Source organism: Sceloporus undulatus, chromosome 6 (assembly GCF_019175285.1).
Source record: "Sceloporus undulatus isolate JIND9_A2432 ecotype Alabama chromosome 6, SceUnd_v1.1, whole genome shotgun sequence".
Classification (NCBI taxonomy): Eukaryota; Metazoa; Chordata; class Lepidosauria; order Squamata; family Phrynosomatidae; genus Sceloporus; species Sceloporus undulatus.
Window position 1 is genome coordinate 74,799,365 of NC_056527.1, and position 23,600 is coordinate 74,822,964.

General features: G+C 42.4%; 1 protein-coding gene across 1 annotated transcript; it reads left to right on the forward strand.

Moving 5' to 3' along the window:
* Window positions 1-6,859: 6,859 nt before the first annotated feature.
* FRRS1L (ferric chelate reductase 1 like) lies at window positions 6,860-23,236 on the forward strand. The gene is made up of 5 exons (XM_042476251.1): window positions 6,860-7,155; window positions 13,271-13,355; window positions 16,642-16,780; window positions 18,692-18,938; window positions 22,243-23,236. The coding sequence occupies exons 1-5, from the start codon at window positions 6,924-6,926 to the stop codon at window positions 22,413-22,415; spliced, it is 876 nt and encodes a 291-aa protein (XP_042332185.1). The 5' UTR covers window positions 6,860-6,923; the 3' UTR covers window positions 22,416-23,236.
* Window positions 23,237-23,600: the final 364 nt, after the last annotated feature.

The window sequence follows — 23,600 nt, forward strand, 5'->3', positions numbered from 1 at the left end:
CATGGGGTCTCCATAAATTGGCAGATGACTTCAGTAGCATTCCTAGTGTAGATGCCACCTGGCGTGGGTGCTGAGGGATGGCAGGGGCAGTTTGCCCACACAGACCAGCAACAAGCCAGCCAAGGCACTGGGGAAGGTGGAGGGAAAGATGTTCACATGCACAGCCTTCCTTCTCTGCTACCTTGTCTCCCTTGGCCAAGAGAGCCAAAGCAGCAGAGAAGGGGTGAACGCTAGTAGCAGGACCACATATCCCCAAAGCAGGAGGAGGCCTCAACCAAGTGTCACCCCTCCTCTCAGGTGCCACCCAGTGCAGTCCTCACCACCTTAGTGACTTGATGGCATATACGTACACACAAGGATCTTTTATTGCAAAGGACATGTCAAATGGCCATTGACATGGACCTTAGAGTAAGGGGCAGGGGAATTTGAACCTTCCCCAAAGTCAAGATTGGGAGAGTTGCGCTCCTCCCAACACCTTGATCTGGCAAAATCAGATCACTAAGACTCCTGTGCCTCCTCAGGTCATTCATTATCTGCCAGAAGTGTACTAAATGGCAAAGCAGTAAGAAATATTAAGGTAAGAATTTCCATTTAGTCCTTCCAGGAATAAAGGCCACCTGCAATCTGTCCTGTGTACTATTACTTGGGAACAGGTTACTCTAAACCCATAAACTCCACTTCTAAGTACACATTGTGCTTGTAGGGGTCTTCATATTTAAGGATGTATGAATGATAAGGGATGGAAAAAGTAATTTCCTCCTCCCACAAGAACCTGGAATTAGGCAAAGAATAATAAAAATTAGCCTATCAATGTTGAGCATCCCATATCTCAAAAACAGTTCCAGGGTCCCTGGCCTTCAACCCTAGAGCTCTTCATGCTTCTCAACTTCTGCATACTATGTTTTATCTTCTGCTGCTGCTGGATAAATCTAATGAAAACCACTCTGATACTATATGCTTCAATTGATCACCAAATAAGACAAGTGAACCACATAAAATATGCCTGTTTAGTATTTGTTGCAGGCAATCACCTGTGTTGTTTTGGCAAGCCATCAAAAAAACACTTTTGAGCTTTGAACATGCCACGCATAACATAATGGAGTTACTAAAGGGTACAACTGCACCATTTGCACAGTTCAGTTATTGCTTTAAATATGAGCAAACTGTAATGTGCCCAGATGACGCGTAAGATCTCTGAACCATTGTTAGTTAAGTGGGCCATCACAGTCTCTTTTATTTTCCTGCATGACAACCACCATAGATAGAATTTAAAAAAAAAAATCCAGGTTGCTACCCTTGTCCTCATGCTTTGCTGCTGCTTGACTCAGTTTCTTGCTGTCATTATCATGTAGTCTTCTTTCTCAGTCATGTGGGTGATCCCAGACAAGAGAAGAATATATATTTAATAGGACGGTAATGCAACCACCTGGTAAACAGGATAATGGCATGACAGTCAATCAGATTTAGACATATGTATTTAGATATATGTATGAATCAATTCTATAATCATTGTGTATATCTTTTGTTATCTAAAAATGCATACTTACTTTGTATATATGCATCTTTAGGTTGACTATCAGTGTATGGTGACTCTATGAATTTTCATAGGGTTTTGTTATGAAAGGAATACTGAGGCAGTGGTGTCATTAAGGAGGTGCAGGGAGTGCCAACTGCTCTGGTGACACCTCACAAAAACTGGTGACACCTTATTGGGCCCACTCACCCCCATATGGGGGTGCATTGGTGCTGCTGGTGTGACTCTCTTCTTGAGGAAGAAGACAAGGCAAAAGAAGAGGGAGAGGGGTGTGCTTGTGTCTGCTTGGCTCCCTCCTCACAAGGAAGCTGGTTGGAGGTGAAGGAAGGTGATCCCAGCCCTTCTGGCTTTGCTTCCACCTGGCTCCCTCTTCATGAGAAAGCCACATGGAGATTTGCTTAGCTTCCAAAATTAGACAGGACCTTCAGGATATTTGGGTCCCGTACAGTTTTTCTGCTACTACTTTGAGGATAATGATGTTTACAAAGTAGACAAAGATTGTTCTGTTCACTTGCTTTTAAAATAAACCGAAAATACATGGAAACAACATTTGACAAAGTCATTTATGCTTGCTGAAATTTATATGTACTTTTATGCTTCTACATACCATTTTATTTTTATTGATTTTTTGTCTGATCTATGCTCTTTAAGCTTTATCAGAATGTAAAGTAATACAGAGGTCCCAATTGGTCTGTTTGCAGCTAAAGAGACTCAGGAAAGTACTGTGGCTTTTTAAAGTATTGTATTTCAGTGACCAATGTCATCTGTTCTCCAAACTAGCTATTTTGAGGATGTTGAAAGAGAGTTTTAAGAGAGTAAAGTGTTCTGCAATAGTCTCACCAGCTGTATATTTTTAGCATTTCCAATAACAGATTATTTGGGTGGACTCTCCCTTCCTCACCACTCCCCCCCCCTCCCGTGTCTGCCCACAGCACACATACACAATTCTCCAATGAGAATGGTGTATTAACATATTAAGTACAGTGTGCCCGTGTCATATGTGGGCATGCTATACACAATACAGTATACGGCTTCCAGCATATGCTGGGAGCCGCGCCGGAAAGGCTTCTCTTGCACCCCACAAGAAACAATGGGGCACGCACTCGCGGTGCACACCCTGCAGCGCACTACATACGCACCGTGGGAACGAGCCCTGTTGTTTCTAATGGGGCTTGACTTTGCACAGTATTTCCCTTATGCGGCGGGTTCTGGAATGATTCCCCCGCGTAAGGGAAGGGCCAACTGTATCAAGATATCAACATATTAGGATAATATATTAATAAATCTATATATAATATTACAGTGGATCCTTGTTATACGCTGGGGTTTGGTTCCAAGATTCCCCGTGTATAACAAAATAGGTGGATGCTCAAGTCCCATTAAATATAATGACATAGCAAAATGGTGTCCCCTATAAAAAATGGAAAATCAAGGTTTGATATTTAATAGGCAGCCAGTGAAGGGATTTTAAAACTGGTGTGATGTGGGCAGATCTAGGTGTACCAGTAACCAACCTGGCTGCTATATTCTGTACCAATTGAAGTTTCTGAACTTGACACAAGGGTAGCCCCATGTAGAGCGCATTACAGAAGTTGAGCCGAGAGGTTACCAGCACATGTACCACTGTTTCAAAGTCTCTCTGCTCCAGCAAGGGGCACAGCTGGTGTATCAGCCAAAGCTGATAATAAATGCTCCTGACCGTCACGTCCACCTGAGCCATCAGATGAAGTGACAAGTCGAGGAGAACCCCCAAACTGCAGACAGAGTCCTTCAGGCCCCGTCCAGAACTGGCTGGCATAACTCCATTCCTGGATTATGGGTTCCTATTACAAGTACCTCCGTCTTACCTGGACTCAACTTGTTTTCCCTCATCCAGTCTATTACCGCATTAAGACAGGCATTCAGAGGAGAGATGCCATCCTTAGTCACTGCATCAGTCTAAGACATAGAGAAATATATTTGGGGGTCATCAGTATACTGATAACACCCCGCCCCATGTCTCCGGATGATCTCGCCCAGCGGCTTCATGTAAATGTTGAACAGCATTGGGGACAGTATCGCGCCTTGAGGGACGCCTGACCGAAGCTCCCTCTTGGCTGAATAACTGTTCCCAAGTGACACCATCTGGAATCTACCCAAGAGATAGGATCAGAACCATTGCAAAGCAGAGCCTCCAATTCCCAACTCTCTCAGGCGTTCCAGAAAGATACCGTGGTCAATAGTATCAAAGGCCGCTGAGAGGTCCAAGAGCACCAGCAGGGTCATACTTCCCCTGTTGGTGCCCAGATGGAGATCATTGACCAAGGCGACCATAAAAAGAGGAAAAGAGGTCCCTTCACCAGGGACAGTCCTCCTTTCATCCCTATAGATACAATTATGGTACTTGTACATGTGACAATAGGTTTGGCAAACAGTGGTCTGAATATAATTATCAACCTCGGCAGTCATCCAAGACACAGGGCTTCACTGGAGCCAACAACAATGTCAGTGATAGGACCTTTCCAGGCAAGCAATGATAAACATAGGAGTTTATCACACTGAGGGCTCCTGCCATGCTCCCATCGCGTAAACATCACCAAACGGCGACGGGAGCCTCCTGGTGGGATTGCAGATGGTGCTATTAAGGTGGAACACGTCCATTTTCTTCATGGCAGTGTTATCGTGTTTTCAAAAGGGCCCTTTTTAAATAACAATTTAATCCGTTATTAAAAAAGGGCCCTTTTTCTAACAATTATGAGAACGCTTCCATGATGAAAACAGAAGTGTCCCACCTTAATAGCACCATCCGCAATCCCACCAGCAAGCTCCCGTTGCAGTTTCGTGAAGTTTACGTGATGGGAGCATGGCGGGAGCCCTCGGGTATGATAAACTCCATAGCTTCAATCCTGACTGACTGGAGGTAAAGCATAAGAGAAAGACTGCAATCCTTTGGGAGAAAACCTCAACAGACCGATGGGTCCTCTCAACATTGAAAGAAGGTGTTTTGGTATACTTTATGTACCATTCTCATTACTTTTTCATTGCTTCCCCAAGATTCAGGAAGGCAGAGAAGCATCAGCTGAAGCCACAGAATGTCTGATTGAGATTGGGGCCATAAAAACTATTCCATCCCAAAGAACAAAAGATGCTCATTCCAATCTTCTTCAATTATGCATTAAAAGAAAGAAACAAATCAAAAAGACAAACTGTGGAGCGTGGTTCTGGAGCTGAAATTGGTCAATTGATTTGTGAGGAAATGTAAATTCACAGTGGAGACTCTCAAGACAATTCTGGAGGCACTTTGGCCCCAAGATTTTCTTATGCCCACGGACTTGGTTGTAGTATGATTGTGTATCCCAATCCACCCGTTTCACCACAAGTACCTACACATTTCTTAGCAGGTGAAATATTTTCCATATGAGGCTGTACCATTTGGTCTGTCATCTCCTTCAAGGGTGTTCACTAAAGAGATAGTGACACATTGGAAATAGCGGGACCTTCATGAATACTCATAACTTGATGGTGTCTTTTTTAAAATGCTCTGTCATATCTCTCCTTTTCCAGTTGGTTCTCTCTTCTCTCACATGTACTTGAAAATGAATATCTCACAAATAAGAACCGATGTTCTTTATTCCCACAGTGGAGGTGGAAACATCCTATCATGGGACATATCAAAGCTCCTCAAGCAATGGGTCAGTGAACTGAGGCATATCACTTATGTGAGAACTACAAGATATAATATGCATCTTCCAAAGGAAGCCTCCTTTCATTCAAAGGCAACCAAGCAGTAGTGGCATGCAAATACGGAAGAGGAAGAACATGTGACTGCCTTATATGTGTTTTAGATGGGTGCTTTTATTGCTAGTGCAGCTGAAGTAGCTACACTGTAAATGAAGTGGGGATCAGACTAAACCAGGTGATCCTAGATCAGCTGCCCACACTGAGGGAAAGTAAAGGATTTGACCCGCCATGAACTGATCAGTCTAGGGCCTGTTACACAGACTGCCAAAATAAAGCTGCTTCGGGTCTCTTTGGAGGCATGCTATTTAAATGATGCATGGGTCCTAAGAGTCCGGAGGTCGCGCCAAAGCCAAACTCCATTCCTAAGCACTGGAGTGTAGCTTTGGTGCAGCTTCCGGATTCTTAGGATGCATGCATCATTTAAACAGCATACCTCCAAAGAGACCCGAAGCAGCTTTATTTGGCAGTCTGTAACAGGCCTAAGTTCCCCAGGAAAGCAGGGCTCTTGTGAATTCAGTAAGAAACAATGACTGGATGAGAGTTTAAAGCCATTTATAGAATTGCCAGAGGCAAATCCCCCTGAGGTGTTTAAAGGTAACCTCTCCGGATATGTGTATGTGTACATAGAAGCCAACAGGGCCTGAACAGACAGGCCAAAATAAAGCTGCTTCGGGTCACTTTGGAGGCATGCTGTTTAAACGAAACATGCATCTTAAGAGGCCAGAAGCTGCGCCAAAGCTGCGCTCTAGTGCTTAGGAACGGAACATGGCTTTGGCACAGCATCTGGCCTCTTAAGACACATGCAGCATTTCATACTTCCAAAGTGACCCGAAGCAGCTTTCTTTTGACCTGTCTGTTTGGGAGAAACACCAGCAGCTAGCTGTGCCTGTGAAAGACAGGGAAAGGTTGCTGGAGTTGGCTCATTCAAGTCCTTTGGTGGACATTTGTGGACAAGTTAAATTACTCATGGGTTGACTCTGAATTTTTACTGGCCAAAAGGCAGGTCAGCAAGTTGATGGCTATTGCAGAACATGGGGCACTTGCCAACAAATGGGCACCGATGGGGACAAACCAAGGCGGCCAAAATAAAGACACTGTCCTATATTTATTTTTCCTCATGGAGACACACTATGGCTTATTTTCAGGGGGTGTCTTTATTTTTTATTACGTACTAGCTGTTGTCGTGTCTCAGTGTGGTAAAATGGAAAAGAAAGAAAAGAGAAAGCGCACGTTTATTTATTTGTATTAAATATTTAATTTCACAATGCTTGTGGGTACAGTATACGATATTTTTTTGTTGTTCCACTGTCTGTGTCGATATAGAGATTGTGTGGTTTGGTGACTCTAGAACACGCAACATATATAATTGCCCATGTGAGAAGCAATCCGTGTCGTCTTCTTCGTCTGGCTCTTTGCTATGGAATTCTGGGAGATGGAGTTTGTTGTGGGGCCCAGTGGGCCCCACAACAAACTCCAACTCCCAGAATTCCATAGCAAAGAGCCAGACGAAGACTTAAAGCGCTGCCAAACCGGGTTATTTCCCCAGTATGGATGCAGGCTGAGAGAAAGCGAGGGACTGAGGAGGAAGGAGGGAGGGATCCGCTTAAGATGCGCAGGCGGAGGAGGCTGAGGCGCCGGCGCAGGCTTTGAGGCGGGAGGGGGGGCCGCCATGGCCGCGTCTGCCGCAGCCTTGCTGTGGCTCCGCCGAAGCGCTTGGCTGGTGCTGTTGGTCCTGGCCTCCCCTTCTTCCTCGTGGGGCAGCCCAGCCGAGGAGGCCGGCGGGGGCGCAGGGGGCGGAAGGGACGCGGCGGAGGCCCAGGCCGACGAGCAGCAGCATCACGACTCGTCCTACGGCACCTTCGCCAGCGAGTTCTACGACATGCGTTTCCTCTCAGACGAAGGTGAGGGGACGGTGGGGGGGTTGAGGAGAGCCATTTTAAGCTCGCGCTTTAACACTTTTCTGGCTTCAAGGCTATGGAATTCTGGGAGTCGGAGCTCTCAGAGTCCCATAGCCTCGAGCAAGACACTTAGAGCCGTGCCAAACCGGGTTATTTCCCCAATATGGATACATTTGCAGCCTCCTTCTGAGGGAGAGAGCGCAGTCTGTGTGAGAGAAAGGGGGGAGGTTTGTGTGAGGGAATTGGGAAAGCAACGGTTTTTCTGGCTCCGCCCCCTCCTCTGCCTAACGACCAGAGCGGTTGCCATGGAAACGGAGTCCGTTGGCACGTGGGCAGCCCGTGACGTCACAGAACCTCCGTCAAAAGTAGACCAACGCGTCCTTTCCACGCCCCCAGGTTAAACAGAGGCAACCAATAGTAACAATGAACAATGACTGGGGCTTCTGGGAATTGAAGTCTAAAACACCTGGAGGCCCAAAGGTTGAGAAGCGCTGCCCTACATCTCAAACTTATCCCTAGGAACAATTCCCAAATGCCCTCCATTTTGAGCATCGACGGAGGGTTATTTGCCAACCACAGCTGCCGGCGAAACATTGGGAATAAACCCTTCTATAATGTGCCCTCATAACCAGAAAAACCCACAAAGAAACCATTGAGTAAGGATTTTATCACATCGAGGGATTAAACAGTGACTATTCCGTGAAAAGTGCCCAATCCCAATCATGATTTTCACACGACGTCGTGATTAAAGAGCCACTATCCTGGGAATAACAAGGCAATAAACAGCAAGAAGTCATTCACAGGGAATTGATGACTGATTTGTTGCTGTTTACTGCCTGGTTATTCTCGGGATAATGACTCTTTAATTGCGACGTGTGTGAAAAACTTAACTCACAATGTTCATGAGATAATCACTGTTTAAACCCCTGATTTCCCCTGTATGATAAAGTCCTAAGAAACATGGATTTACATTTACATTAGCGTTACAGTCTTTAGCTGTTATTTAGCAATGCCCTACATTTTTCTTCAGTGTCCTTCATTTTGTGGTGCCTTGTCATCCTCTGGGGTTATGACATCTGGTCACTCTGCATGATGAGAGGTGATATAATTCAGAGCAGGACTTTGAGAGGATAATTCAGAGACATGCCATTTGAGCGAAGAGTTCCCTCATAGCATCATCTTTTATGAATACCCACTTTTATGAATACCCACATTTGGAAAGTTGAAGAAGGGAAATTAGAAATTTTGAGTATTAATGTAGTTTAGTTTAGCTGCATTGGTATTCAAAATATACACACATTTTTAAAAACTTACAATAGGAACAAATTTCAAATAAATGGAGAGAAAATGTGATAATGGCCCAGTATCGATAGGGCTGGGCGTCACAGGTACATGCGCCTGTCCACACAGCGGGCCTGTCAGCAGAAGCAGCATCATGGAGCTTCATTGGAGCCCTTATGATAGCTCAAAAAAGGAGCAGCCTACAGCGGCTCCTTTTGAATGCGCATCTGTGCAGCCACATGTAGATGCTGCTGCATAGCTATGCAGCAAAGAGGGGTGGCGTTTCACTGCTTGTTAGTGCCAGGCCAATATTGGCGCTTACTTAGTGTTTTACAATGTTAGTAAAGTCTCACATGAAACCTCAGACAGGCCCTTCAGAGTGAGGATTCGTGCCCAGGGTGCCAGGGTCCCAGTTCGCACGCTGAGAGAGATTCTTTATGGCAGTTTGTTAAAACTTGCGTGATTGAGTGTTTGAGGTTTAATAGTAAATCAAACTGGAGTGTGTCCAAAGGAGAGTGATTAAAATGGTGAAAGTAACGACTAAGGGACCTGGGGGTGATTAGTCTGGAGAAGGTTCAGTGGTGATATGATAGCCCTGTTTAAATATTTAAAGGGATGTCATATTGAGGAGGGAGCAAGCTTGTTTTCTGCTGCTCCAGAGACTAGGACCCGGAACAATGGATGCAAACTACAGGAAAAGAGATTCCACCTCAACATTAGGAGGAACTTCCTGATAGTAAGGGCTGTTTGACAGTAGAACAAACTCCCTTGGAGTGAAGTGGAGTCTCCTTCCTTGGAGGTCTTTAAACAGAAGCTGGATGGCCATCTGTTGGGGATGCTTTGATTTAGATTTCCTGCATGGCAGGGAGTTGGACTGGATGGCACTTGCGGTCTCTTCCAACTCTATGATTCTGTGATTCTATTATGCTATGAGTTAAGATACAGCTCTGAACACTAAAGTGAGGATCATCTAAGCCATTGCATTTCCCATCACCATGTATGGATCTGAGAACTAGACAGTGAACTATACAGCCGGGAGAGGGACTTCCGCAGGGTGGGAGCAGCCACCGAGAAGGCTCTCTCTCGTGTCCTCACCAAGTGAGCCTGTGATGGTGGCAGGACTGAGAGTAAGCCTTCTGAGGATCTTAGGACCCTAGCTGGTTTGTATGGGGAGATATGGTTTCTCAAATAGTCTGGACCTAAACCGAACAGATCAGATCTGAACTCTCCCCTGGAAGCCAAGATGACTAAATTGATGCTGTTATAATTTGGCCACATCATAAGAAGGCACAACTCATTAGAAAAGGCACTGATGCTAAGAAAAGTGGAAAGCAGTAGAAAAAGAGGAAGGCCACATGCCAGATGGTTAGGCTTGATCAGGGACACTGTGGGCTGAACCTTGCAGGATGTGAGCAGAGCAAGTGAGGACAGGGGGTCTTGGAGATGTCTCATCCACAAGGTCACCGTGAATCAAGGTTGACTCAAAGGCAGCTGCAACAACAACAACAACAACAAGGAATTATGAGAGTTGTAGTCAAAAGCATCTGAGTGAACCCCAGTGTAAAAGCAGGTGACAAACACATACCCCAAACTTTCTCCACATACATAGAATTATGCCACTACAGTCGCCCCTTGGAACTCATGAGGGATCCGTTCTGGACTCCCCCTGCCCCACGAGTTCCAAATCTCATGCATATTCAAGTGCCCTAGACTTGAATGGGGCATGTGCATGCAGGCATGCACCCCCTTAAGTTTAATGGCGGTCGCCCCCCTCGTATTTTCAAGTCTGTGGATTTCAAGTCCGCGGACTTGGAGGGGTGACTGTACTTCTATAGAATTCTTTATTTCTGATCCTTCAGTAATCCTTATTTCATGGCCAAATGCCAATGAAGTTGTATCTTCTGCAAACAACACAGACATAAGCTATACTGAAGACATAGAAGGCACTTCTCTAAGTACACATTGTGCTTGTATGAGCATATTTGTTTGTGTATGTGCCTTCAAATCATCTGTTGACTTATGGCAACCCGATGAATTTCATAGGGTTTTCTTAGGCAAGGTGGTTTTGCCAATTCCTTCATCGGAAATATAGCCAACAGTACCTGGTATCTGTTGGCAGCCTCCCATCCAAATGCTAACCATGGCTAATCATGCTTAACTTCCAAGATCAGGTGGGATTTGGTGACTTTCATATTTAATAATGTTCAAATGATAATGGATGGGGAAAGTAATTTGTTTTTCAATGCCTGCAAGTAGGCAAGATTAACAACCTGCCTGCTGATACTGAATCATCCTTCCGCAACCTTAAAACAGTTCAGGTATCTCTGCACACAGAATCATTTTGGGCTCTACAAGTTAGCATTTTGAGAGTGGCTGTCTCCCTGGAAATTGATGGTTTCTTCTTGTCGTGTTTCTTATTTATGGCACCCCTAAGGCAAATCTGCCATGGGGTTTTCTTGGCAAGATTTGTTCATGGGAGATTTGCCTTTGCCTTCCCGAGGCTGAGAGAGTGTGGCTTGCCCAAAGCCATCCAGTGGGTTAGGACCAGTGAAATTTGATTCTCTGTTGGAGTGCTTAAGATATATACATCCACCTGTGCTCACCTGTGTAAATAAACCAAATGATTACAAAATGACAGTAAACTTCTACTTCCACTTTTCGGAGGGAACCAAAACCGTGAAAACTTCTTCAATCTTCATCCTTGTAACTTCTCACAGCTTGTAGAAGTGGTACATATGTAACCATATCATCCATCACTTCAGCATCCTTCTGCCCCCAGCAATTCTCTTGCATTCCTTAAATCATTCTGTTTGCCTTCATTCAGTTCCTCATGGTCTTTTCTCTGGCCTTCTTTCTTAAGCCCTTCCGCTTCCTTGGACCTGCTGCCTTTTCAGCCCTGTGATATCACCTTCTTTCTTGGGACTTCCACTTCTGTCCCTGTTCACACTATTATATTGGTACCTTGTTGGGTTTCCTTTCTTGGGTTACATAACATCCTCATAGAAGATTTTATTTAGAAAACAGCAAAGTGGCAAGGTTAATATCCTTAGAGTTACAGCTCTAGGCTGATTTACCTGCACCTAATAGCTACTGTTCAGTCATATCACATCCAGTTCAACTCTGGACATCTGTCTTCCATCTGCAGTGCAGACTACTGATTTGTTATCTGCAACATGAATGGATGGCAACCTGACCATAGCAGGTTGTTAGAATGATAGTAGTCACTTTGTTAGTACTGGCATACCTTAGTTTAAAACATCTCTGACAAAGAAGTTCCTTTTTCAGTCATTTTATGGAAACTCAGGCCTGTTACAGACTGACAAAATAAAGATGCTTCAGGTCTCTTTGGAGATATGCTATTTAAATGATGCATGCATCCTAAGAATCCAGAAGGTGCACCAAAGCTGCACTCCAGTGTTTAGGAATGGAGTGTGGCTTTGGCGCGACCTCCGGACTCTTAGGACTCATGCATCATTTAAATAGCATATCTCCAAAGAGACTAGTTCCTTTCCTTTCTGTCAAGACGTCCCACCACCAGCCCAGCATTAGCACTGAGAGGATGGCGAAGGAGGGCTGGAGAAACCAGACTTTCAATGTTGGGTTACAGCAGTATGTTTGGAGTAATCAATACAATAAAGCTTGATCTGGGAAAGAATGAGATTCTGCTCTAGGTGATCCTACTGTAGCTGTATGTGCTTATGTACAGAGTAAACAGCTGCCTCCGGAGTCACTTACTGAGCATGTGTGAAGAGAAAAATAGAAAGAAAGGGGAAAGGAGAGTAGCTTGCCACACCATCTACACTAGCATCTTGAAAAAACATAAATCTGTATGTTTCGCCACCAAAATGGAAATCATAAGAAAGTGGAGTTCATTAAAAGAAAAAGAAAAATCTTGGGATGCATTTTAGAAGAATTTTCTGGTAGTTTTTGTTGTTGTTTACTTTTGTGAAGCTTACCTGACCTAGGATCTTATCACACTAGATGAATCCCGTTCAGAAACGGGATTTAAAAGTAGGGAAAAAAAAACCACAAATGAAGGAGGTTTTTCAGATGACATTTCTCCCAAACAGCAATAAAGCAAAAATAAGGAAAACGGAAAGTGGACAGAAACAACACCTTTTTACTTTTGGGAACTTCCCAAAAGTAAAAAGGTGTCATTGTTTGGCCACTTTTCATTTGCTTTATTTTCATGTTATTTCTGTTTGTGAGAAATGCGTCTGAAAATCATCCCGCAGTTTGCGGGTTTTTTCTACTTCTAAAATCCTGTTTCTGAGCAGGATCCATCTAGTGTGATAAGGCTCCTAGTTGTTTCATTTCACATGTGCATAATGTTAATCTTGAATAAAAAAGTGTGCTGAAAAATGTTGAACTGTTCTTTTTTGTGGAGTGGGAACCTATCTCTATTATTCCCATGTTATTTCTACTTCTGGTATGAAAACCTCTGTAAAAGAAGTAAAGCCCTGGAACACATCTCCTTTGTTAGCGGTGGTATATTAGTACAGTGGTACCCCGGGTTACGAATTTAATTCGTTCCGCCGCCGCGTTCGTAACCCGAAAATCTTCGTAAGCCGAAAAAGCCATAGGCGCTAATAGCGAAAGCCGCGATTTCGTGCGAAAAAGCGCCAAAAAGCACCAAAATTTTTTTCGTAACCCGAAATAACCTTCGTAACCCGGAACAGTTTTTTTCAATGGATTTTTTTCGTAACCCGGAAATTTCGTAAGGCGGCGCATTCGTATCCCGAGGTACCACTGTATTACTAAAAGTAATTGTTGCTATTGTATTGTGCAACATTATTTATGTATTTATTTATTCATTCATTCATTCTGATTCTTCTAGGCTATCCTTTTCCTACTGCCCCTCCAGTTGATCCATTTGCAAGAATTAGAGTGGATGACTGTGGAAAAACAAAAGGCTGTTTTAGGTTGGTATGAAACAGCATAGCTCTATTTATAAATATTTACAACCTGGCCTATAACCAGGGACTCATATCTATATCAATAAATATTTTCTGGCAGCATACTTTATATTTAGGATTGTTATATTGCATTCATGAGACCAGTGGCATGATGATTTGTAGCTGAAGCTGAAGATATGTATTGTGCTGGGGAATGCTTGCTAAACAGGCACTTACCAAACCTAAATGGTCAGGGATAATCCATTTTAGGATTTGCCTTCTTTCATATGATGGCAACAAGAGGGTAGGTGAGGGGAAGAACACCCAAATCAGCCGAAGGGTAAAAGAAAAAATGTTGAGTGCTGAATGAAATGAGTTTACGTATTATTTACCAACTGCTGACATGTTTCAGAATTATATTTTATGTTCAAGAGCTAAAACCATTAAAAAAAAACTTGATGACCACGCCAATTAGATAATAGCATTTAAGTTGATAAAATATCTAAGAGCCAGTAGCTGTATGATTCATATATAGATAAATTGAATATGACAATAAAAATGCTCACCCAAAAGTTCACAATGAGTTTTAATTATATGCACAAATCATACAATTACATTGAATTTTGTCCTGCTGTTTTCCATTTTTGGTAGTGAGGGAAAGCTGTTCTTCTGAATGCCCTTCCTAACTGCCTCTCTGAGCCAACTCACACAGAGATAACGGAATGAGCATCCATTCCCAGTGCCCATGCTCAGAGTTGGCAAAGGAAGCTATGTGTCTCCTAGGACCTACATTGTCAAAGAGGTTGTGTCACACTTGGAGTTACTTAAAGAAGTTAAAAGTATTATTAATTTAATTTAATTTAATTTATTTATTTATATCCCACCTTTCTCTCAAATAGGGACTCTTGGGGGTGCACCAAAAATACAACAAAATACAAAAGCATTAAAAAGTACAAAGTTTAAAAAACAGTTTATAAAATTAAAAACATTAAACATTAAAAATATGAAAATGTATTTTAAAACTAAGCTCATAAAGGGAGATATGGTCCTGCAGATAACCTGGATGTAAGCCATACAGGGCTTTATAGGTCAAAGCAAGCACTTTAAATTGTGTCTGGAAATGGAACAGCAAGCCAATGATGCTTTTGCAACAGGGGAGTTGGATGCACCTTGTAGTCAACTCTTCAGACCAGCTGAAGTTTCTGAGCATTTTTCAAAGCCAGCTCCACATAGAGTACATTACACTAAACCAAACAGGATGTAACCAAGGCATGTACCATCATGGCCAGATCCAACTTCTCTAGGAACAGGTGCACTTGCTTTCACTGTGCAAAGGCACTCTTGGTCCTTGCTGAAACCTGGACCTCCAGCCTCAGAGCTGAATCCAGGAGTCCCCGAACTGCAAACCTGTGTTTTCAGGCAGAGTCTAATCCCATCTAACACAGGCTGAATCCCTCTTCCCAGACCTGTCTTTTGACTGACTAGGCATCTGTCTTCTCTATATTAAGCTTCAATTTGTTTGCCTTTATCCAGTCCATTACAACTGCCAGGCACCGGTTTAGTACAGAAACAGCTTCCTTGAAATTAGATGGAAAAAAGTGATAGAGCTGGGTATCATCAGCATACTGGTGGTACCTGGCTCTCCTAGTGGTATCTATTTGGGATAGTGGAGAGATGCTGGAAGGTTGCCACAGAAGTCACTGTTGACCATTCCCTACTGTGGCATTAAATCTATTACGTATAGGATTGCTACCAGTTAAGTCGATAGCAAACTTATACTTTGAAAGTTATATAAATTAGTTATTAAATTTTTTAAGGTTTGAGGGGCAATTCACACTCAGAAATAACCCGGCATGGAAACTGGGTTGTTTCTCTGATTTGCCACGATCGAATCTCTCCATGGCATTTTATCCAGATTCCCATTTACACCCGGGAATGTGGTAAAATGCCATGGAGAGATTCGATCCTGGCAGTCACAGCAGTGGGGGGACAGATGAGGAGGAGGAAGAGGAAGACGAGGGCAAGAGGAGGAAGGCTGATCCAGGACAGGTGCAGGGGGCAGAGGAGGAGGAGGAGGAGGAGGAGGGCAAAATGAGGAAGGCTGATCTAGGACAGGTGCGGCAGACAGAGATGGAGGAGGAAGAGGAAGACGAGGGCAGGAGGAGGAAGGCTGATCCAAGACAGGTTCAGGGGGTAGAAGATGAGGAGGAAGAGGAGGGTAAGAGGAGGAAGGCTGATCCAGGACAGGTGAAGGGGGTAGATGAGGAGGAGGACGAGGGCAAGAGGAGGAAGACTGATCCAGGACAGGTGCGGGAGACAGAGGAAGAGGAGGGACAACAGATGCTGCAGCGAGGGCAAGATGAAGAGGAGGTAAGAGGAAGACAAAAGCAGCAGTAGCAGGTGGGAGAGAGGAGGAGGAGAAAAGAGGAGAAAGAGCAGAGCTCTGAATGGGACTGACTTGTAAGTTCCCATTGGTGGCTCCCACAAAAAACCTGGTTCTTTTGAAAAGAACCTCTGAAATCCCTGTCTTAAAAAAACCTGGGTTAAGGGGGATTTGTACCAAAGCCCCCTGAATTCGAGTCAGGAAAACCTGGTGCAAATGTGAACAACCCCCAGGATAACCCAACACAAGTGTGAACGACCCCAGTTTAAACTGGTTTGGAGCCCAGGTTAAAATGCAGAGTGAACGGCCCTGAGTAAAGAATATAATTATTTTAGTAAATTATAAAATATAGACTCACACATGTTTAGAAAATGTTATATTAGCAGGCACTAATCACAATGTCAGTGGTTCAGTCAAGAGAGAGTTAAGGGGTGTATTTACACTCTACAGTTATAGCAATTTGATACTGCTTTAATTGCCATCGTTTCATCTTGTGGAATCCTGAGATTTATAGTTTCATGAGCTACTTAGAATCATCTGCCAGGGAGTTACAGTTCTGCCATTTAGAAGAGTAAACTAAAGCTCTCTAGTAGAAAATTATGAATACCTAACCAAACTAGAGATGTTAGGATTCCAAATGATGCAGCCATGGCAGATAAAGTGTGCCATGTGGGTATATCCAAAATTGGGCACAGCTATTTGAAGTCAACAGTTATGTCCTTAGAAGTGCTATCCTAAGCATAATTGATATTGAAGTACATTACTGTTTATCATTGATTTCAGTAAGATTTAGATGTGGCTAACTGTGATGTTGAGTCCAGTTTCAGCTACAGGTATTTCAGTCAAATGTATAGATAACCGTCAACAGGATTGTTAACCGAATATGTCAAAATTACAGGAATTGTGTTTTCTTTCCTCTTTCACGTATAGGTACGGTAAACCAGGATGTAATGCAGAGACTTGTGATTACTTTCTCAGTTATCGCAGAATAGGAGCTGACATAGAGTTTGAGTTGAGTGCTCAGACAGATGGCTGGGTTGCTGTGGGATTTTCTTCAGATAAGAAAATGGTAAGAAAGTATTAACAACAACAACAACAATAATAAAATTTATTTGTATCCTGCCTCTCTACAAAATGCAATCGAGGCTGCTTATAAGATTAACATATACGTACATTCCAAACCCTCAACCCACCCACCCCCTTAAAATAAAATTAAACCATGTAGAATTTAAAACATAAAACATATTTAAAAACAATACAGTAACTGTGGTGAAGTCAGAGGTCAGCAATTAAATTTTCCTTTTGATAGCCGAGAACTATTCAGGAAAGGCCTGCCAGAAGAGATCCGTCTTTATAGCTTTTTAAAAGCTGTTTAGAGTGGTAATGTGACAGATCTCATCTGGCAGGCCATACCACAATCTGGGCGCAATAGCTGAGAAGGTCCAATTCAAGTAAGCATTGCTTTGTTACTGAGAAAGGACATATACGCAAAAATACAGCAAATGTGTTTGATGTAACAAGGGAAAGGAAACGAGTAATGAGTGAAAAATTCCCTTTTATACCCAAGGTCCACTTGTTTATAGTTACACTGGGGGTTAGTCAAAGAGGAGATAGAAACTTGGGCTGTGTAAGTGACTCAGATTAGACATTAGTTCCAGCTGAATATCCTTGTTTATGGTCTCTGAGTGACTCTGCTCCAAGACTCTGCTCTGAGTGACTCTGCTTACTTCAGAGCTTCAGATCTGTCTTGGAGTCTTGGAAGGATGGGGGTCATAGGTAGACAACTACAGGCAGACAACTACTAGGTGAAGCTGGAGACTGGCTTCTCCAGCCTCATCACTGTACAAAAGTTAATTATCTGTTAACATAAATAGAGTTCATTGACTTAAGTGGAAACAATCTGCACTGCACTATCAGTTAGTGCAAAAAAATAAATAAATCTCTGTCTACACATAATTTTAAAATGACAGGGACAGATATTTAAAATAAATTTATATTTTAAAGAGGAGGAACTTCTAGAAATTAAAGGAATATTAGTGTTAACATATATACTCTTGTATAAGTCAACTTCATGTACGATGGGACCTTGGTATCTGCGGATTTAAGCATCTTTGGACTGCTCACCCACATTGTCCCCAGTGGTGGTGCAGGCATGCAGCTGTGCCTCTATTGGGGACAACTACACTGAAGTCCTCCCTCCCTCTCTTCTAGGGCTAAAATTATGGATTTTGATGTGACTCTTGGATAAATTGAGGGTAATCTTAAGAGCATGTAACAAAAGATGTAAAAGATGAAGCAAAGGAAAACAGTGCCAAAGAACTTACAACATTCTGACAGGCATAACTGTTTGGGCTCACCCTAAAAGGCTTGATGGATGAGGAGAGAACTATGGTTAATGGTGGCTGTGTGAGGCAACCACGTGCAGGCAGGGCTAAGAAAACATGCACATATCAAAAAAAGATGTAAAGGTAAGAATTAAAGTACAACATTAGCTCTTATCAAAAAAAGGAACCATTCCTTTCTCTTGAGTATAGTGGTGAAGAACAAGAGTTTAGTCCATCCTGGGAGAACCTAAAAGAAGCATTGACCCCCTTTACTCTCTTGGTGCTCCTTTTAGAGAAGGTGCCAAAGAGCCATTACTGCTGCTATTTTCTCACTCAGGCATTGAAAAAGGCCAGAAGCAGAGAGAGCACAGTGCTGCTTTTAGTTTCTCCTGGGACAGACTAAGTGCTTGCCTTTTGCCGCTCTACTAAGAGAAGGGGATGGTTTCTTTTTTGAAAAGAGGTATAGTACTTACTATACCTGTGGATATGTCGACCCAGATTTTTTGGGTTGATTTTTTGAGTAAAATTTCTAGACACACATGAGTATATACAGTAATTATTTGTTTAATAGTTACTTGTCACTGTGAATAATCCCTTCATTTCTCTTGGGCAGAACTGATGTCACAGTGGAATCCTTACTTAGTTTTTCAATTTAGGGTGGAGATGATGTTATGGCTTGCGTTCATGATGACAATGGAAGAGTCAGGATACATCATTTCTACAATGTTGGTCAGTGGGCAAAAGAGATCCAGAGGAATCCTGCAAGAGATGAAGAAGGCATTTTTGAAAACAATCGTGTAACGTGTCGATTCAAGCGTCCTGTGAAGGTTCCCAGGGATGAAACTATTGTAGATCTTCATCTGAGCTGGTACTATTTATTTGCTTGGGGGCCAGCAATTCAAGGTAGGTTGGTTTTCTTTGTGTTACATTACTATAAAGCAGTAGTGGAACTCATAAAAAAAACTTGTCACGTGTTTTTGATCTGAGGCCATGGACAAGCTGCCCCAAAGAAGTTGCCTTTATCAAATGTCTTCTTGATTCTTGCTAGGCAGTGATGAGACTAGTGTTAGGGTGCCATACGTACCTCAAACTATCTGCAGTGCCATAGGGGTAAGAATTCCTGCCACGGTTAAAGTGGTGATGGTATGTGCCTTCAAGTCATTTCTGACTTATGGCAAGCTTAAGGCAGATCTGTCATGGGGTTTTCCTGGCAAGATTTCTTTAGAGAAGGTTTGCCATTGCCTTCCCCTGAGGCTGAGAACTTTGCCCAAGGTCGCCCAGTGGGTTTCATGGCTCCAGAATCATAGCCCAACAATCAAACCACTATGCCAAGCTGGCTGTCTTTAAAGTACAGTTAAAGTAACATGTTGGAAATCCAGTGCTGTAAAGTAAATCATAGGGCCTGTACAGACAGGCCAAAATATAGCTGCTTTGGGTCACTTTGGAGGTATGCTGTTTCAATGATGCATCATGCGTCCTAAGAAGCCCGAAGTTGCAACAAAGCTGCATTCCAGTCCTTAGGACTGGAGCATGGCTTTGGCATGGCTTCTGACCTCTTAGGATGCATACATCGTTGAAACAGCATACCTCCAAAGTGACTCGAAGCAGCTTTATATTGGCCTGTGTATATGGGGCCAAAGATAGCTATAGAAAGGTCCTTTGTGACATTTTGTTTTCAAACTGTAGGAGACTAACCATTAATGAATGTGTTCTTTATTAAGAGATGGCATGACTGAAATGTTTTAAGTGTATTCTGACTAAACTTTTCAATTCACTGGATACGACAATATGTTGCAATACAGTAATGGTTCCCAACTTGTCCACGACTAAAAAAGGTTGGGAAACCCTGTTTCTCATGGTGGTGAGCATGGAACTGTCACCAAAGTTTAGCTGATGGATGTATTCACACATAATGTGTGAATAGATCAGGAGTTGGTTTTAACAATGGTTTAGTTCTCCAACCATAAATTGTTCAATTCCCTGTTTCTTGATGGTGCTATTGGACTGACATCCTCACATGCTTATCTACTGCTTGTCTACATTCTAAGAAACACCCAATGAAGTCTTACCTCTAGATTTGATTATCTCTTTCCTACAATGAGAAATAAAGGGGAAGTAGAAAATTCCACCCTTCCACCTCTGTATAACATAAAATCCCTCACATTTCACTCTGAGCTTTCAGAAGTCAAGAGACTTGATTTTATACCAGCCACATTTGTGCTGCTCTAACAGCCGCTGTTTAGAAAGCACAATAAATGAGTTATCTAAAAGAGTACAAGAAGGATGGGGAACAAACAAACAAAGGGACAGTGGTTTGATGACTGCATCATTTGGATGATCTGTAAAAAAAAGGTTCCAAGTTAATGAGCTACAGATAGCACAGATATCAAAGGGAAAAACAAATGGGTCCAAAAACAAATGAAGCCTGAACTATGACTAAAAGCCAAAATGACCAAAGTGAGGCTGTTATACTTTGGACATATCATGAGATGACATAATTCACTGGAAAAGATGATAATGTTCAATAAAGGCAAAGGCAGTAGAAGAGGAAGACCACACTACAGGTGGATTGACTCAATAAAGAAAGCCACAGCCTGAGTCTGCAAGACCTGAGCAGGGCTATTAATAACAGGACCGCTTAGAAGGATCTTCTTTATATTGTCACCATAAGGCAGAGCTGACTTGACAGTACATAGCAATAAAAACAAAATTCAGCAATATCCCATTTCTTGAGATCCAAAACCTAGAGGCAGGTCCTTGTGACGTCACCTGGTTCATCTCCCAAGAAAGGTTGAGAAAATACTGGAAACCCAAGAAAGATTAATCATATTTTCTGTTAAGTATATTGCAGCAGAAACAACAGACTGTAAACATTAATAATTTTATTTTGGCACTATTGCATTTTACTCTGCTTTGCCTCCTTATTTTGCTATGTTGTTTTCTCCTTATCCATTCCTATGACTTGGTTTTGTTCTTTTCTGTGCACTTTCTCCTGTAGTTGAGATCTACACTCCTTGCAAACAGACGAGGCATTCCCACAAAATTTCAAGATTTACCCAGGGATGAGGTGTTCTGTTTTGGAACTGAGTGTAGTTCCAGGCCTTCCACAAGGCTTTATTTGGTGCCACATACCATTACTGTTGTTGGATAAACTTTATGCAGCAGATGATATACAGCAGAGAAGCATTCCAGCACTGTCACTGATGGGATTCAGTGCCCCTCACAGTCCATAGTGGAATTTGGCCCCTGAACAACTAATTCTACCCCAACCATCCCCAGTCAGCAATTCAGTACCCATAATGGCATTCTAGGTTGCTGTGGGCTCCACTGGTGAGACTGATGAAGGATGAACTTCCTGTAAGGTTAAGAGGTGATATGATAGCCCTGTTTAAATATTTGAAGGGGTGGCATATTGAGGAGGGAGGAAGTTTGTATGCTGCTGCTCCAGAGAACCGGACCTGGAACAATGAATGCAAGCTACAGAAAAAGAGGTTCTACCTGAACTAAAAAGAACTTCTTGACAATAAGGACTGTTCAGTAGTGGAACACACTCCCTCAGAGAGAGATGGAGTCTCCTTCCTTAGAGGTCTTAAACAGAGGCTGAATGGCCATCTGTTCGGTATGCTTTGATTGAGAGTTCCTGCATGGCAGAGGGTTGGACTGGATGGTTCTTTTGGTCTCTTCCATCTCTATGATTCTATGATATTATATAATGCAGAGGCAAACAAACAAACAAACAAAAAATCAAACTGCACAAGCATGTCCCATCTCCCCTCCCCAGAACTATAGAAGTAGGTTAGTAACAGAGGAAAATGCACACATGCAACATTGTGGAGATACTGTAAACTATTGTTGGAGCCTTTCAGGAAAATAGTATTGCATCTGCCCTGCAGAAATAATGCTGTTAGACATTGCTGTAACTGCCACAGTTCAGTACTATGGAATTCTGTGTTGTGTTATTGTGAGATAGTTAGCCTTCTCTGTCAAAGAGCTCTGGTGCTGCAAACTACAAATCCCAGGATTCCATAGCATTGAACAATGGCAGTTAAAGTGGTGTCAACCTGGATTATTTCTTCAGTGTAGATGCTGCCCAGGATTTATAGGGCTCGGATGACTATTTTGAATGCTAAGTGATTGCCCAAAGATATATAATAAAGAGTTACAGCAGCTGTGCTAATACTTTCCCTCTCTTCTTTATCTGTTTTAGGTTCCATAACTCGGCATGACATAGACTCTCCTCCTGTTTCAGAGAAGGTGGTCAGTATTTACAAGTATGAAGACATTTTTATGCCATCAGCTGCCTATCAGACCTTCTCTTCTCCATTCTGTTTGCTGCTTATTGTTGCACTGACATTTTATTTATTGATGGGAACCCCATGATGAGAAGTACAATGTATGTGCCAAACTGAGACAATTTATCAGTGAGCTTTGCTCAGGATGGGAGCCTTTTCTATTAGAATTTTTATTGCTGGACACCTTGTTATTTATTGACAGCTTGTGTTTCTCAGTGGACAAAATTGCAAGCTCAGTGCAGCCTGAGCTATAGGTACAGTATGTGCCAAATAATCATGGCATTATGGAACAATCAAGGAACCGATTGATTGACTGAACACTTGTAAAATATATAAAGCTTATTTTATGGAAATTGAAGGTGTGTTCCCAAACGCACATATTAATGAGTAAAGCTTGGGACATATTCAGAGTAAATATGCATAGGACTGTACTGTATAAAAACAGGTGGAAAACCTCTGGTTTGTGGGCACAATCTGGCTCATGGATTTACCCGCATCTAGCCTGCAACCAAGGCCACCTCTTAGTTTGCCTTACCTTCTGAAGCCCTGCCTTTATGGACTAACCTGAAAAGAATCCCTTCCTAGTTTTGCTTTTCCCCTTTGTCCCTATGTGGGGACAAGAAGAGAGGTAAAGTTGGCCATGCTATTGATGTTTGCAAGCACTTTCTCAAAACTTGTCACTTCTCTCCCTATTCCTTACAGTTTCTCTATTTCTTACAGTAGCAACTTTAGCCCAAGGTCACTCATCTGGAATTAAGTTAGAGGAAAGAGCCAGGTTAATTGATCTTAACCAAAATCCACAAAACAGCAATAGCTTTATTAGCCAATCACAATTGCAGGTTTTCAAAACACTATCTAAAATTTCTAAAATTTTAAAATTACATATAAAATCTAAAGATATATATATATATATATATATATATATATATATATATATTAATATTATTTTTATTTTTATTATTATATAATTTCTCTGAAGATGCTAGCCATAGATGCTGGCGAAACATCAGAAATAAACGCTTCCAGAACATGGCCACAAAGCCCAAAAAACCCACAAAAAACTATAGTATCTAAAAGTTTTCCAAATGCAACAACACAGGCTTCTTGAGAAATTCAGTGTTTCCTGTCAAACCAGGGGTTAGGTAGCCTTGCTTAAAAGACAACCTGGATCTCAAAGAAGGTTTCTTATTGTGTTGCTAATGGACTTTAAATTTTATTTCCTGGATTTTGTCTCCCAGAACCTGCATTGCCAAGGCAGAGTAATGGCCTCTGC